Genomic DNA, 15605 nt, shown 5'->3' on the forward strand with positions numbered 1-15605 from the left:
ATTCTGTGTATTTATGTTATTTATGTTCATTTTAATATTGTAATATTACTGTATTATTGTGTTTGTATTATTTATATGTTGTGGTAGAGTGTAATAATATGTTGTTATGTACTGTTTTATTTTGTATGTAATTGCGTAATCGTGATTGGATCCCAGGAAGAGTATTTAATAGGGACCTGGAATAAATACAAATAGAAACGTTATGTAATTTAACACGATAATCAAATTGCGCAATATTGTAATTTGTTCAACTCCAATGTTTCGTTACAGGAAATGAGTAACCTTCCTACAGTGGTTCCTCCTTTAAAAATTGCGAGTTTACACCGCGGGAGTTAGAGCTATTTAAAACACACATTCGTTTTCAGTCTGTAGCAGCATGGATAAAGTGGTGAGTACCTTTACACGTTTAATTTGATTCCTGATCTATAGCATAACTCCACGAAGTTACGTTTTGAACTAAAATCATGGAAGTGGGGTACGGAAGCAATCTTTCTCAATTGAAAGCAGTTAATCCAACCGTGAATTCAAGCAATGACGACACTGGATTATAGCTCCCGTTATAATTGATTATAGCTCCCGTCCACCCACTCTAAATTGATGAAAACGCACTTTGGTGATGAAATGTAACTTCATTATGTTATAAAATACATTTGACCAAGTCAAATATGATTATTCATGTTCTGAGTCGTTCAGTGGGGTCTTTCTCTAACATATCATTAACATTATATAAAGAAAAATCGGATTTTGTAACTTCATGCATCCGATAATAAACACCGAATTCTGTTGACAGAGCGCTAGTGCTTTCTCGCAGTAATTTTTGAGGGTTTTACATGTGTTGGTCCTCTGCAAAATTGATTGTGAGAAATCTTCGAAAAAGAACAGGAATTTTTGTATGAAAAACGTACACTATAATAAAATATGAAAATACTACATGGCATGTTTTTATGTCCTCCAGATTCGAGAAGGAAAATGATGATGTCAACAGTGAGTCTGTCAATTAGCCTAATACTTGCACAGCATCCTGCCTAGCTGACACAATGCTATTTTCCAGATTTTTGACCAGTTTCTCTGGCCTCCATTGATTTAGTCACCCTAATCTTGGCCATCCCTAAGGGTAAACACCTTTGAACGGTTTATGATAGAGACATGGGTTTGGACCATTGGTTGTTTTATGAGTATCTACACAATTAACATACTATTTTACCCATTGGTCAAAATATGTGTTTTTGATTGGACACCCTAATGACATGTATTCATGTAATAGTCCACTCCATTACACTCAAAAGTGATTTAAACGTCAACCAGTGAATGCTAGCGATGGCTAGCTATTCTACCAGTCTCTCTTAGTGTTAGCAAACTAACAGCACACCCTGCATTCACGTTTATTTTTAAGGGATCTGCAATAGATTGATAACGATATCACCAAAGTATGTTGTATCATGAGAAAACAGTCATGGTATTTAATTTTAGAGAATGAACAAGATTTAACAAGACAACCTTGGGCTAATTTGACTGTGCAACGCAGTAGCGAGGTGCGTTGCACACAGGAACTAACAGAGGCCCGGACGTTGGTGACGTCACCACGTTTTATTAAACAAAACCTCTGACTTTTTCTAATTTGGTAAAAAGTCTGTCCTCCGTGACCCGGAAAACCGATAAGTGGTCAAGGAGAGTCTCAATTCGATAGTAGGCAAACGGAACACGGTCCTCCCCTCCTTGATATCCTCCTTTTGGCGAGGATGCACAAGAGAATCCTACCAGTTCTCTGAAGAGTTTTGAAATCTGCCACACCCCATTTGAATCAGCTGTTTTCTCGATGGAGAAAACATTTAAAAACGATATGCTACTTATCCTTGTATGTATAAGATGTCTTGCACATCTAGCTAGATTCGTTTTTATCACATACAAGCGCGTTTTCGTCCACTTTCATTTGAGAAAAGCCCCCTTGTGTTTACGCTAGAGACGTTCTGTTTATTTGCATGGGCTGCGTCGCATTCCACCGATCCGCATTTATCGGCCATTCGCATATGTGGTGGATAGGCACTTGTCATCGCCTTTATTTGCCAGACATGAGAGGACACCGACAAGTTACTTTTCACGAAATCGTCTGTCTAGTCCGAACGATTTGAGCTAAAAACTACCCCCCAAGTCTGTCAGGTTTACAATGAAAAGGGTGCAAACAAGGGCATGGCATTTATCTGATCCTCTGTTGTATCTCAGGTTTGTACTGTTAGCTGTGAATCAGGGTTGGGCTCAATTCAGATTTTTGGAATTGATTCATAAATTGAAATTTACTACACCCTCTAAGTGGTGTAGAATTTGAGTTGGAGTAACAGGAAATATAATTTAATTCATTGCAATCGAAGATTTTCTATTATATTGACAAGATTGTCAAACTACCACTTGTCAACAATGGAAATAGATGTCCTCAAACATGGAAGGAAGGTGGGAGGAGGCGACATCAGGTGGGAACATTCTATCCAGTGAGAGGGCAGATACATGTGTGAACAACAGGCCAGATAGAGGACTCATTAAAATATTTTATTTATTCTTATTTAACCTTTATTTAACTAGGCAAGTCAGTTAAGAACAAATTCTTATTTACAATGACGGCCTATCCTGGCCAAACTCGGACAACGCTGAGCCAATTGTGAGCCGCCCTATGGGACTCCCAACCACGGCCTGATGTGATACAGCCTGGAATCAAACCAGGGCCTGTAGTAACGCCTCCTGCACTGAGATGCAGTGCCTTAGACCGCTGCGCCACTCTGGAGCATCTTTGTATCTGTGCGATTATAGCATCTGTAACCGCATGGGCAGCACCATTAATGCTATCTCTATTTTAAAGTAGTCTGTTTTCTTCTTCTTCATTGGCTGATTGCTTCCCTCATAGGAATCCTCACCCAGTTGACTACTTTAAACTGGTTGAAGCCCTCAATGGCAATGTCCATGCTAAAACAGGTTATATCAATGATGAGTCTTCTATCTATCTCTATGACAACAGGCACAACTCAGATATAAAGTTGCCGAAATGCCACGTGTCCACTTATGTGCATTCATAACAACCTAACCATTTCGAAACTTCTGTTCAATCAAATAAGTCTCACGTAGCAAATTAGCAATTACGTTTTTTGTTGACCAAATTCGACACCCTCAATACAAAATATTCTCACTTCGTGGGCTTATTTTTGTGGACAGATTTTGCGGGCGGAGTAAAACCTCTTCCTCTGGTGCAATTAAAATAAATTCCACTCATTTATAAAACATGACAGATTCATTGAATTGGACAGGTCACTCTTCCAGATACCAGAGAATATATCACTTTTCTCTGGAAACAATGTTCATATACTCTTTTAACCTTAGTGCTTAGAATAGCCAATTAATTATACTTCCACCAAATTTGATCTCTTCTTTTTGAAGACCTCAGGCCAGGGTCAACTTGTGGGTTAAACTAATATATTCTGGGAAATTTAATATTTTCCCCATATTGAATGAAATGTAAGTGATTAATTAAGTATAATAACTTGGAATATTCGCATGCTGTTTTGTTTTCCTTGATCATTCATTTTATTGTTTCAACAATATTTTATATGCATGTCTATAACAACATGTTTGATGTTTTATGTACAAGTATATTTGTGCAGACTACTACACCTAATATAGAATAGAAGAGGCATTTTCATTTCACTGAGTTCAATTCTATTTCATTTAATTCAATTCCATATCCTGTTTACTACTTCGATTGGAATTCAATTCAATCATTTAATTGGAATTTATCAGACATTTTCAATTCTGAATTGAGTCCAACCCTGTTTCCTATGGAAGATTGACAGTATCATTTAAAACAACTGATATTCCCATTCGGGTCAGCATTCTCTGATGTGACCCTCCAACCATCTTTTGAGGTATCATTTGAAAGTTGACATTTCTATTGTGTTCTCATTTTAGTACATTTAACAGCCAAAACATGACTGCCACCCTTTATTCAAGAGCATGCTGAATTGAGCCCAACCCTGCTGTGAATCTCTTCCGGGAGGAAATCCCAAGTGTACCCCAGTCCAACCCCACGGATTGTGACATCAGCCTGGCTCAGACTGCGATGGAGGATTCTGGCCAACAGGGGATGACCTTGCCACACACCGAGGGAGAACGAACAGCCCTTACTCAGAGGAGCAAGTGTAAGTAATTTATCTCTTCATGATTTTCATATGCCTGGAATTATATACTGAATCTACTTCCTATTGACATTTCTTCTGTAGCTCATCCCTCTGTGCACACAACATTTAGAGCTAAGTTCACTGGAGACAATAATATATTTAGTTTCATTCAGAAGGTTTCTCTCTTGAAGGCATGCATACATTCTTGTACACCTGCAAAAATTCCTAAACAATCTAATCTGAATTCCCTGTGTCTCTCTCACTGTATGTGTGTGTCCCAGCAGTAGGAGGAGTCAGAGAGAAGCTTCAATCAGAGCTGAGAGGGAGATGCGCGTCATTGTGTGATGGAACCCCAGCAGGACAAGAGGTGCGGAGCCACTGCCTCACACACTCCTACGTTGAACTCCTCATCACCGAGGGCAACGTCCAATGGCACAACGATAGGCATGCTGCCACGCGACCCGTAAGGCCACCATCAGATATGCCCACTGCTAATGAGGAAGTAACGATCAAGCTTGACGATATCTTCAAACCTCCGCTATCTCCGGATCGGCCTCAAGTAAAAACCGTCCTGACGAAGGGACCCGCGGGCTCAGGGAAGACAGCGAGTGTTCAGAAGTTTGTTTTGAACTGGGCCGAGGACAGAGCCAATCAGGAAGTCGACTTCTTGTTTGTCTTTCCCTTCAGTGAACTCAATTGGCTGATACACCGGAGCTTCAGTCTGAGTGGCCTCATCAGCCACTTCCACTCGTCCATGGCGTCGGAGAGCGAGAACCCCGGTCTGGATCTGAGTCGGTCTAAGGTGGTCTTCATCTTGGACGGTTTGGACCAATTCAACCTTCCCCTGGACTTTGAAAGCATATCAGTGGAGTCTGACATCAATAAGGAGATGCCTTTGCCCATCCTCCTAGCGAACCTCATCTGGTGTCAGCTGCTTCTTCCCTTTGCCTACGTCTGGGTGATCACTAGGCCTGCGGCTGCCAGTTTCATCCCCATCGACTTCCTCCCCCAACAACAGTGCTTGACGGAGATACGGGGCTTCGATGACACCCAGAAGAGGGAGTTCTTTAGAAAGAGGTTTGGTGATCAGAGTCTGGTGCACAAAGCTATCGCCCTAGTCATGAAAGCTATTGCCCTAGAGTCATCACGGAACCTCTGCGTCCTGTGCCAAACACCGTTGTGCTGTGAGATGTTGGCGGCCATTTTAGAAAACACTGAGGCGGGAGAGTGTGTCGAGATAGACACTCTGACGCAACTATACACTCACTTTTTGCTTGTTCGGATCGGTTTGAAGAACGGTCGAAATGGTGAACACTCAGAATCAATCAGAGAGGTTGTTCGTAGGCTTGGGAAGCTGGCTTTTTTACAACTGGAAAGAGGAAGCCTCATATTCAGCGAGAGCGATGTGAAGGAATGCGGAATCGACCTCTCTAAAAGTTCCACATTCCACAGGTTGTGTAGGCCGCTCATCGCAGGGTGTGAGATGTACCTGGAGGAAATGTACCGCTTTGCATACACAGGCATTCAAGACTACCTAGCTGCTCTGCACGTGTTTCTCACCTACACAAATAAAAGGACAAACCTACTACTCCAACCTACTACACTCTTTGATCGATTGAAAGGGACGTTCAGGAGAGCATCCCTTTTAGACCTCCACAGATGCTCCGTGGACAGGGTTTTACGGAATACGCACGGAACTTATGACCTCTTCCTCTGCTTCCTCCTTGGCCTCTCAACAACACCCAAACAGACTCTCTTAGATCTAGTATGTCTAGGGAAAGGTTTAAAGGTCACAGGCTCCAAGGGGATCACAGAGATCACGGCGGAATACATTAAGCAGGCGATCATGGCTGAGCCTTACCCTCAGTCCACCCTGGCGCTTTTCCGCGGTCTGCGGGAGCTAGGGGACGCCTCGCTGGGCAGGGAGGTCCGACGCTACCTGACCTCCGAGTCCCGGTGGGGATTCCTGCTGGAGCCCGACCAATGCTGGGAGCTGGCAGACATGCTTTGGGCAGGCGGGGAGATGGAGAGGGAAGTGTTTAGGGAGATGGAACGTTTGAGTTGGATGCGCCGAATGAGCATGTGGGGCTTTTGGAGGATGCAGACTGTGCTGGGGGACAGACACTGGCAGGTCTACTAGAAAGACATTGCTGTATGAATGGTCTACTAGGGAGATATCACCACGGACTGTACTGCCACATCTACTAAATTGCCACTGCAGAGACTGTTGAGGAATTTCAAGTTTAGAGAGGTGTATAGGTACATTAGGAAGGTAGGTTTGAGCGTTTTTTTTGTAGAGAGAAAAAGTGATGATTGCAATCCATGTTTATTGCTCTGAGTAGTGGGTAGTAGTGTCAACTGAAAAATCTTAAAATGAATCAATTCTTCAAACAAAATTTATTTGCTTAGATCTTTGTTCAAGCTAACTTGCCGATCACATGGCAGAAGTCATAGCGCAGTTGAGGTTGGTCATAGTGCCAATAGACTCCAGGTAGAAGTGCCACGTCAGAGCACCTCCCCATTTGTTAGGTACCTTCTTTACCGCCACCACCCTGAACAGCTCGTAGGGTGGCACCAGCACATTGAGGCCTGAAGAGGAGCGGCAGTGGCGCGAAAGCGAGCGGGGCAGCAGGTGTCCGTGGCACGTCCGGATGGTCAGGTCAAAGCTGAAGCTGTACCGCCGCGTGGACGCCAGGACAAAGTGCCCGGTGCGCACCTGATCCCCCACCTCCCCTCGCAAGTTGTCCCCGTGCCCGCTGTTAGCATACACCAGCAGGCAGCCCTTCCCATCCTGCTCTGCCTCTGCCTCCTCCCGCCCTATCAGGAGCCGCAGGGCATCGGTCAGCAGGAAGTGGAGGGACTTGAACAGGAAGTACCGGCGGTAAACATTGGCGTCGGGGCCCAGAGAACTGGCTTCCACGTCAAAGATCAAAGGGAAGGTGCGGTTGTATGTGTTTGTGTAGAGGGTCAGCGCTGTGACATGGAGGTCGGTGAGGTTTGCCACCGTCACGTTGCAGCGTTCAGCTTGCGACCAGGCGGTGGAGAAAGAGGGGCTGGCCTGGCGTTCCCTGGTCAGCAGGTCGCCCGTGGTGATGTTCCCCATCATCTCCTCCCTGCACGTCGGGTAGCGGTCGTCCACCGAGCTCGGTTCCATGTTCAACCGCTCCTCATCACACCGACACTGGCACTGCCGAGAACAACTATACAGAATTACAATCATTCTGGCACTGCAGAGGATAGCTATACAGTGTTAGAAGAATTCTGGCACTACTGAGGACAGCGATACAGAATTACAATCATTCTGCCACTGCAGAGGACAGCTATTCATTGTTAGCATATATACTGTATATGGCTACATATATAAATATAAAGCTCTGGCTTCCTGTAAATTGTGTCACCAATATATTCAAATAATATGTACAACTGGGGTGACAGGTAGCCTAGTGGTTAGAGCGTTTGGCCAGTAACCGAAAGGTTGCTACATCAAATCCCCGAGCTGACAAGGTAAAAATCTGTCGTTCTGCCCCTGAACAAGGCAGTTAACCCACTGTTCCTAGGCCGTCATTGTAAATAAGAATTTGTTCTTAACTGACTTGCCTAGTTAAATAAAGAATAAATAAGTAAAATAAAACTGGGGTCACCCACCTCTGCACTGTTGACTGTAGTGAGCATTGTTGCCAAGAGCAACAGGACTCGTGCCAAGTATTTCATAATAATGCAGGTTGACAGCAAAACAACCTGTTGATAGAATGTTGGAAAATAATCTCTAATTTCCTAATTCTGGTATTTTTACAATGAAACAACATGACTGATGTATCTTGGTCAGTCAGTCGTAATTGCTAGAACCTGAAGTTGATCACCTAATGTGGAGTTGAAACACAAACTAATGTATATATAATTCAATTGACTTTCAAATTAACTTTAAAACAGATCATTGAAAAATATTGTGTTTTCTGATTATTATGGTGTGTGTGTTTGCCAGCAAGTGTGTGTCCTTACCGGATATCTGTCCTCTCTTTGTCCAGTCCCAGATAGTTTTATCTGACACTAGGTCTATCCTGTTAAGCAGTTCTGATTTTTACCCACATGAATTCAGATGAAGGAAAGGAAACTATTGAGATTAAACTACTGTTTGACCCAGTGTGCACTGACCCTCAACGCCCACACATGAATTGGCCAATATCACCCACACTCACTCTCTCCCAATCCTTGTGAGTTGGTTTCCCAAAGGCCAGAAGAAAATGTAGTGTACATGCCATAACTTATTAGTATAACTTTTGAAATCGTGGGTGTATTTTATGTGGTGACAGGCTTACAAATTGCATGAGCTAATTAACAATAAATGCATTTATTTTCAGAATGCTGGATACAATAATGCTCGAACGCAAGAAAAACCCAGCAGCGTTGCGCACATGTACAATCCATGTCTCAGTTGTCTCAAGGCTTAAAAAAGCTTCTTTAACCTGTCTCCTCCACTTCATCTACACTGATTGAAATGGATTTAACAGGTGACATCAATAAGGGATCATAGCTTTCACCTGGATTTACCTGGTCAGTCTATGTCATGGAAAGAGCAGGTGTTCATAATGTTTTGTACACTCAGTGTATGTGTGTAATATTATCACATCTGACATTAACTTAATTACTGTTTAAAGATTGTGCATTTAACTTGTTGATACATTAGCTATAATATAAAAAATGCACTACAAATTGCCATTCTATTAAATCAATGAAACCATAATTAAATGTACTGATGTCAATTATTATGTTATTATTCAAATGAGATTTTAGTAAGGAATCTAGGCTAAAGCTATTGCTAACTCTAAAGGACATCGCATTCTGTTTGTATAGTGAAAGGATGTTATCGTACATTATAACACGTTCACTGTGCTCTCGCATACCCATTGATTAGTCTGTGAGCGGGGCTTGTCACTCCATGACTGAATAGATCCAAAGTAAGGTGAATTATTGAAACTGTTAAATACCACACAATCCTCACTATCCAGATGAATATCTGTCTGTCCTCGTCTCCAGAACCTACGAACCAACAAGTTAAGAGGAAGATTATATTAAGTCTTCAGCATTTAGTACAAGATCCAAGTATCTACACGATCCATTTGTATTTTACTCACTGTGTTGTAATTGGAGTTGTTCCGTCCACCCATTTCCAGGTGTTTTCTTTCATTGACTCAGTCAGACCAATCCAGAACATCAGATTGTTAGCGAATTTATTCCACAAACACCTGGGGAAAACATAGTTAATAGGTTTATTATCTCTGCCTGTCTGTCTGTCTGTATCTCTCCCTTTCTTTCACCTTCTCTCTCATCTGTTTGTCTCTACTATTTATGATCACAAGGTCCGCTCTTCTCTTTATACATTCTGCTCTGCTCTGTCTCCAAGTTTTCTTCTCTTTAGAGGTAATAACAGCTAGTCTTGAATCTCCTCCAACTGACAGGACAGCATCCTGCAGAAGGAAAGCATATCTGTCAATACAGTCATATAATACTTTTTTCACATCAACTCAAATTCACAGTTATTTGCACAATATACATACTCACCCAGTTCTTCTGAGATCTTTCTTTCCTAGCTCTGCCATTGTCCTTTGTAACTGGTATTTCCCTTCAGCCAAGGTGTTAAAACGGGCCTGTAACTGGTCTCTGTCTTTATTCAAGGCGTTGAAAGAAGTCTCCGGCTGGTCTCTTTCCTTAGTCAGGTTTTCGTAACTAGTTCTTCCTTCTCTGAAGTATGGTTGGCCGTTAGAAGAGAAAGAGTTCTGGACAGTTGATTGTTGTCATCTGTGATGGAACAGAGAACAAATTGATCATTTTATGTTTCTTTACACACACACAAACACCCTACCACCTGTGAATGTTGAATACTCACAGTGTACAGAGAGACATGTTTTTTTCTTCACCTTTATTTAACCAGGTAGGCCAGTTGAGAACAAGTTCTCATTTACATCTGCGACCTGGCCAAGATAAAGCAAAGCAGTGCGACACAAACAACAACACAGAGTTACACATGGAATAAACAAACATACAGTCAATAACACAATAGAAACGTCTATATACAGTGTGTGCAAATGAGGTAAGATAAGGGAGGTAAGGCAATAAATAGGCCATAGTGGCGAAATAATTACAATTTAGCAATTAAACACTGGAGTGATAGATGTGCAGAAGATTAATGTGCAAGTAGAGATACTGGGGTGCAAAGGAGCAAAAAATAAAATAACAGTATGTGGATGAGGTAGTTGGATGGGCTATTTACTGATGGGCTATTTACAGGTGCAATGAGCTGCTCTGACAGCTGGTGCTTAAAGTTAGAGAGGGAGATATGAGTCTCCAGCTTCAGTGATTTTTGCAATTCGTTCCAGTCATTGGCTGCAGAGAACTGGAAGGAAAGGCAGCCAAATGAGGATGAATTGGCTTTGGAGGTGACCAGTGAAATATACTTGCTGGAGCGCGTGCTACGGGTGGGTGCTGCTATGGTGACCAGTGAGCTGAGATAAGGCGGGCTTTACCTAGCAAACACTTATAGATGACCTGGAGCCAGTGGGTTTGGCGATGAATATGAAGCGAGGGCCAGCCAACGAGAGCATACAGGTCGCAGTGGTGGGTAGTATATATGGGGCTTTGGTGACAAAACGGATGGCACTGTGATAGACTGCATCCAATTTGCTGAGTAGAGTTTTGGAGGCTATTCTGTAAATGACATCGCCGAAGTCAAGGATCGGTAGGATAGTCAGTTTTACGAGGGTATGTTTGGCAGCATGAGTGAAGGATGCTTTGTTGTGAAATAGGAAGCCAATTCTAGATTTAATTTTGGATTAGAGATGCTTAATGTGAGTCTGGAATGAGAGTTTACCTAGGTATTTGTAGTTGTCCACATATTTTAAGTCAGAACCGTCCAGAGTAGTGATGCTGGACGGGCGGGCAGGTGCGGGCAGCGATCGGTTGAAGAGCATGCATTTAGTTTTACTTGCATTTAAGAGCAGTTGGAGGCCACGGAAGGAGAGTTGAATGGCATTGAAGCTCATCTGTAGGTTAGTTAACACAGTGTCCAAAGAAGGGCCAGAAGTATACAGAATGGTGTTGTCTGCGTAGAGGTGGGTCAGAGAATCACCAGCAGCAAGAGCAACATTATTGATGTATACAGAGAAAAGAGTCTGCCCGAGAATTGAACCCTGTGGCAGCCCCATAGAGACTGCCAGAGGTCTGGACAACAGGCCCTCCAATTTGACACACTGAACTCTGTCTGAGAAATAGTTGGTGAACCAGGTGAGGCAATCATTTGAGAAACCAAGGCTGTTGAGTCTGCCGATAAGAATGTGGTCTCATTAATGCGGTCAGCAAGAGAACACACAGCAGTCCCAGAGAATCTGATGCCAGTCTGTAAGGCTGACAGTTCTGATTCCCAAGTTTCAGTCCTGCAGGTGTAGAGAAACAAATGTAACATACACCTGACTTGGTCCTACTGTATCTATCTTAGTCTTTCCAGCTGACCAGTTTCTCCCTCATCAACCAATGCTGTTCTGATACCAAGAGGAACTGATGCTGTGGTCTTCAACCACAGACAGACAGACAGTAACAGCAATTCTGTCCTCTACTACCATTTCCAGGAAATAATTTGGTTCCAATTCAAAAGGAATTAGTTTTGTGTGAAATGTGTCATTACTACATAGAAAGACAACGTATGATGATATTGAAGATGATTCTTATTGATTTATAAAACATTTCAGCGTTTGCAGCATTTCATACATACTTATAACAGGTGATAATATTATACATGCCTTTAATATTAGCAGTGTGTTAGTGTTAGCAATATGTCTCCATGTCCCCTCCATATGAAGTACATCTTTCATTTGAGTACACATATATTTCCATTTCTATCCAACAGCAATGTGTTTCACTTTCTCAGTGCAATGTGTTGACCTCTTGTGTTGATAAAATGTCCCTATGTCCTCATCGCAGTTTTTTATAATGTCTGATGTATTTGTGTTGTCTGTTTTGCATAGAACATTTCCATGATTAGATGTTCACCTGCCCGGGGACTACAGATGGAAAATAGGTCTTAGCTAAATCTAGTGTGACTCATCATTTCTCAGTACCTCTCAGACGTATGTTTTTGTCCTGCAAAGTAAACTTAATAAATAAATAAAGATCTGTTTAAGAATCTGTTAACACACTTACTTGTTCCAGCCTGTGGACTCTGGTGTAAAGTCTCATAACCAGCAGCCAGATCATCACAGCCTTTCACACTGATCTCCTCTACATTGACATAGACGTCCTCTTCTTTCTCCATATCTCAATGATAACAACTGGTGTAATGTATACTGTGTAACTCTATGGTCTCTGTCTCTCTCTCCCTCTTTGTCTCCTGTCTCACTGATGCTCTGAGAATGAATTCAGTCCACAGTCCCACTTGAAATGAGGTGAAAAACGTGTGTACGCACTCTATGTATGAGAGAGAGAGAGAAAGAGGTTTCTTTTCCCCAATATTCATGTAAATAAACATAATTGTATTTTGTTTAATTGAGGTGAGTAAAATACTGGACAATTTGTAGATTTTATTCAGAATAGCCACACAAATAGAGGGGCTCAAGCCTGGGATCCGTAGGGAAAATGGTGAAGAATGGTCAGTGGCTAGGTCACTGGCCTGAATCAACACCTACAGCTGTACAATACAGTGTGAACACTCTCTCTTCCAATCACATGAGTAGATTATCCCACGGTTACCAGAGGAATTGACTTGGTCCCATAATTACCTTGCTAAAGCACAAACCTCTGGTTCACTTAATTATAGTTATTGATAGAATATGTAATTTGACTAAGTGACATTATTATATTAAACATCTTGACTATGAGTGCATGTTATTATGGCAACACAACACAGATTTCTGAAAAAGCTCATGAACAAAGGTCAAAATATCAATACTTTTATTGTCAGTGTCAGCCAATTAAAAGATGGCTGATCTCTTAGCTTCTAAAATGTTTATTTGTAAAATCATTCCATCTGACAAAGAAATGATCAGTTTAAGCAGCTGTCTTGTTCACAGTGGAAGCCACAGTTGGATGGATAGATATTGACTGAACCTACATGTCGCATCAGCTTCCAGGTTAGTTGCATTGTCATATTACAACGCAATCAATTCTCTTAAGCAATTTTAAGCAATCCTACGTACTACTGTAATGTTCTGCGCTTTGACCTTCAAAATGCCTTTCTAGCCAGTAGAGGGCGCATGTTAGTCATAGTTAACTGGAATGTTTTGCAAAGATTCATTTGAATTTTCTCTACAATTTGTGCTACTAATGAAATGCAGGAGACATTAACCTTGATGTCGGAAAAAATCTAAACACTATTGTAAATTCAAAAGGGAATTCAGATTATCTGAAACATATGCCAAAACAGCCAACTTGAAGAATTAAGTAGATTCAGTGTTAGCTTTCATTAATTTTAATCGTTAGCTAATTAGCGGGACTTTTTTTTTTTTTTTTACATGTGTTATGGGTCATCTGTTTTCCTGCCAGGACTTGTCAGCATCAATTTGTAGGAGATGCTTAGTTTTTTTACAATGGAATTCAGATATTCTCCTGTGGGCAGACGCCATCACGATGTGTAGGCCTATTAGGAGGACATGTTAGGTGTGTATTTGCATACCCAATGGATAAGCAATGAGCAAGGCTGGTCATTCCATGACTGTATAATTCCCAGGTTGTCGCTGAAGCTGTTGAAGACCGCACAGTTCTCACCCCCCTGGGCATTATTTGGCTCTCCTTCTCTCCAGAACCTAAGAACCAACCAGTTCAGTCAACAGTCAACCCAGGAGGAAAAACAAGTGATTATTGGTTACTCTGCCTGCTCCATTGTAATTGATATGTTACTCTGCATTTCACTCACTGTGTTGTGGTTGGTTTTGTTCCATCCACCCATTTCCAGATCCCTTCCTTCTCTGAGTCAGTCAGACCAATCCAGTAATGCATTCTTTCCCCCAGTGTGTTTAGAAAATGCTGCATACAAGAAAAGCAGTAAGTTTAGTCTCTCTCTATCTCTCTCACATGTACCCACATACACACCTGTTCCTCTCTGCTGTTTATGATCAACAGGTCTGCTCCTCTCTCTCTGCAGTCTTGTCTGCTCTCACTCCAAGTTTTACTGTTATTAGAGAAGTAATAACAGCTACATCTGAGTCTCCTCCAACCATCAGGACAGGGTCCTATAGATAGAGAATGAGTACAGCTAATTCAGCTATACAGACCAATTATTATATACTATCATTATATAATACAGAACAATTGCTATTGATCATTATATCATCCCCTACATTCACATTCTTACAACATCATACTTACCAAGCTCTGATATCTTCTTCTCCTGCTCTGAAACTGTTCTCTGCAGCTGGAGTTTCTCCTCAGTCAGGTTGTTGTATGAAGTCTGGAGTCTGGACAGTCCGTAATACTGTTCATCATCTGTGATTGAAAAGAGAAGCGAGCACACACCAACAATCTTTATTTGGCTCACTCGTTCTTGCACACACATTCCCAAGCACACACATACATACACATGCAGGTACGTGTGAGTTGAACACTCACAGTGCACAGAGAGGCTTATGACTGTGATCAGTAAGACAACACACAGCAGGCCCAGAGAAACTGTAGCCATCCTCCAAGGCTGAGATTTCTGATTCACATGCTTCAGTCCTGCAGATGTAGAGAAACAAGTTGTTACATACACTTCACAAACCAATGCTGTTATACCAAGAGGAACTTAGTCTTGTGGTCTTCCAACAGAAATCAATGGTATTTCTGTCCTCCTCTACTATCACTTCCATCCAAATTATATATAAACATTTTAAAAAATGATGCTTGAAACATTAGAGGTCCCTCTAAAAATTAGGAACCTTTCCACTAATTGCCTCACTGTTTCTCATTAATGATGATAATAAACCTCTTTATATTGATGTTGTAACCAGAGAACTTCTTTAAAGCTGCTTTGCCCCTTGGGCCCACTGAACACATCTGCTATTTTAGTTGATCCCCAGCTGAATGGAGATGACCTTGTTGCATAACACGGGGGAAAATGTATCATACTGATTTAAATGACTAGTTGGCCCATGTGGAGAATATTCTGAGGTGTCGGGATCTGGGACTTTCATCCTTACTCGGATGTATTTAAATACCTTTAGTTTGCAGTGTACTCTTATCAAAATGTACTTCTCAGTCATTATTGTCTGTAAACACACTTACTTGTTCCAGCCTGTGGACTCTGGTGTAAAGTCTCGTAACCTGCAGCCAGATAATTACAGTCTTTCACACTGATCTCCTCTACATTGGCATAGATGTCCTCTTCTTTCTCCATGATGATGACAACTGGTACTGTGTGTATAGTCTCTGTCGCTCTGTCTCTGTCTTTGTACGCTGTCTGTCTCACCGATGCTCTGAATGTCCTTA

General features: G+C 41.8%; 3 protein-coding genes and 1 long non-coding RNA gene across 6 annotated transcripts; 1 reads left to right on the forward strand and 3 right to left on the reverse strand.

Annotated features, from left to right (window-relative positions):
• The first annotated feature begins 74 nt into the window (after positions 1-74).
• On the forward strand, positions 75-6523 carry LOC115191973 (NLR family CARD domain-containing protein 3). 2 transcript variants are annotated; one of them, XM_029750039.1, is made up of 3 exons: positions 75-388; positions 3991-4178; positions 4439-6523. In XM_029750039.1, exons 2-3 carry the CDS (start codon positions 4100-4102, stop codon positions 6295-6297), a joined length of 1938 nt encoding a protein of 645 aa, XP_029605899.1. In that variant the 5' UTR covers positions 75-388; positions 3991-4099; the 3' UTR covers positions 6298-6523. The 2 variants fall into 2 exon arrangements, with proteins under 2 accessions (XP_029605899.1, XP_029605900.1); XM_029750040.1 differs by lacking the exon at positions 75-388 and having other exon boundaries at positions 2722-4178; positions 4442-6523.
• Positions 6524-6535: 12 nt separating this feature from the next.
• On the reverse strand, positions 6536-8414 carry LOC115191989 (ecto-ADP-ribosyltransferase 4). 2 transcript variants are annotated; one of them, XM_029750086.1, is made up of 3 exons: positions 8157-8414; positions 7803-7895; positions 6536-7357 (listed from the first exon to the last, which is right to left on the reverse strand). In XM_029750086.1, the coding sequence occupies exon 3, from the start codon at positions 7309-7311 to the stop codon at positions 6592-6594; it is 720 nt and encodes a 239-aa protein (XP_029605946.1). In that variant the 5' UTR covers positions 7312-7357; positions 7803-7895; positions 8157-8414; the 3' UTR covers positions 6536-6591. The 2 variants fall into 2 exon arrangements, with proteins under 2 accessions (XP_029605946.1, XP_029605945.1); XM_029750085.1 differs by having other exon boundaries at positions 6536-7344; positions 8157-8409.
• Positions 8415-9478: 1064 nt separating this feature from the next.
• Positions 9479-9860, reverse strand: LOC115192002 (uncharacterized). Its single transcript, XR_003877853.1, has 2 exons — positions 9717-9860; positions 9479-9622 (listed from the first exon to the last, which is right to left on the reverse strand). It is a non-coding gene; the product is annotated as an uncharacterized LOC115192002 (long non-coding RNA).
• Positions 9861-12705: 2845 nt separating this feature from the next.
• On the reverse strand, positions 12706-15513 carry LOC115191615 (C-type lectin domain family 4 member E-like). The gene is made up of 6 exons (XM_029749401.1): positions 15402-15513; positions 14748-14855; positions 14508-14624; positions 14232-14371; positions 14056-14165; positions 12706-13945 (listed from the first exon to the last, which is right to left on the reverse strand). Exons 1-6 carry the CDS (start codon positions 15511-15513, stop codon positions 13783-13785), a joined length of 750 nt encoding a protein of 249 aa, XP_029605261.1. The 3' UTR covers positions 12706-13782.
• Positions 15514-15605: the final 92 nt, after the last annotated feature.

The sequence above is a fragment of the Salmo trutta genome, chromosome 4 (assembly GCF_901001165.1).
Source record: "Salmo trutta chromosome 4, fSalTru1.1, whole genome shotgun sequence".
NCBI lineage: Eukaryota > Metazoa > Chordata > Actinopteri > Salmoniformes > Salmonidae > Salmo > Salmo trutta.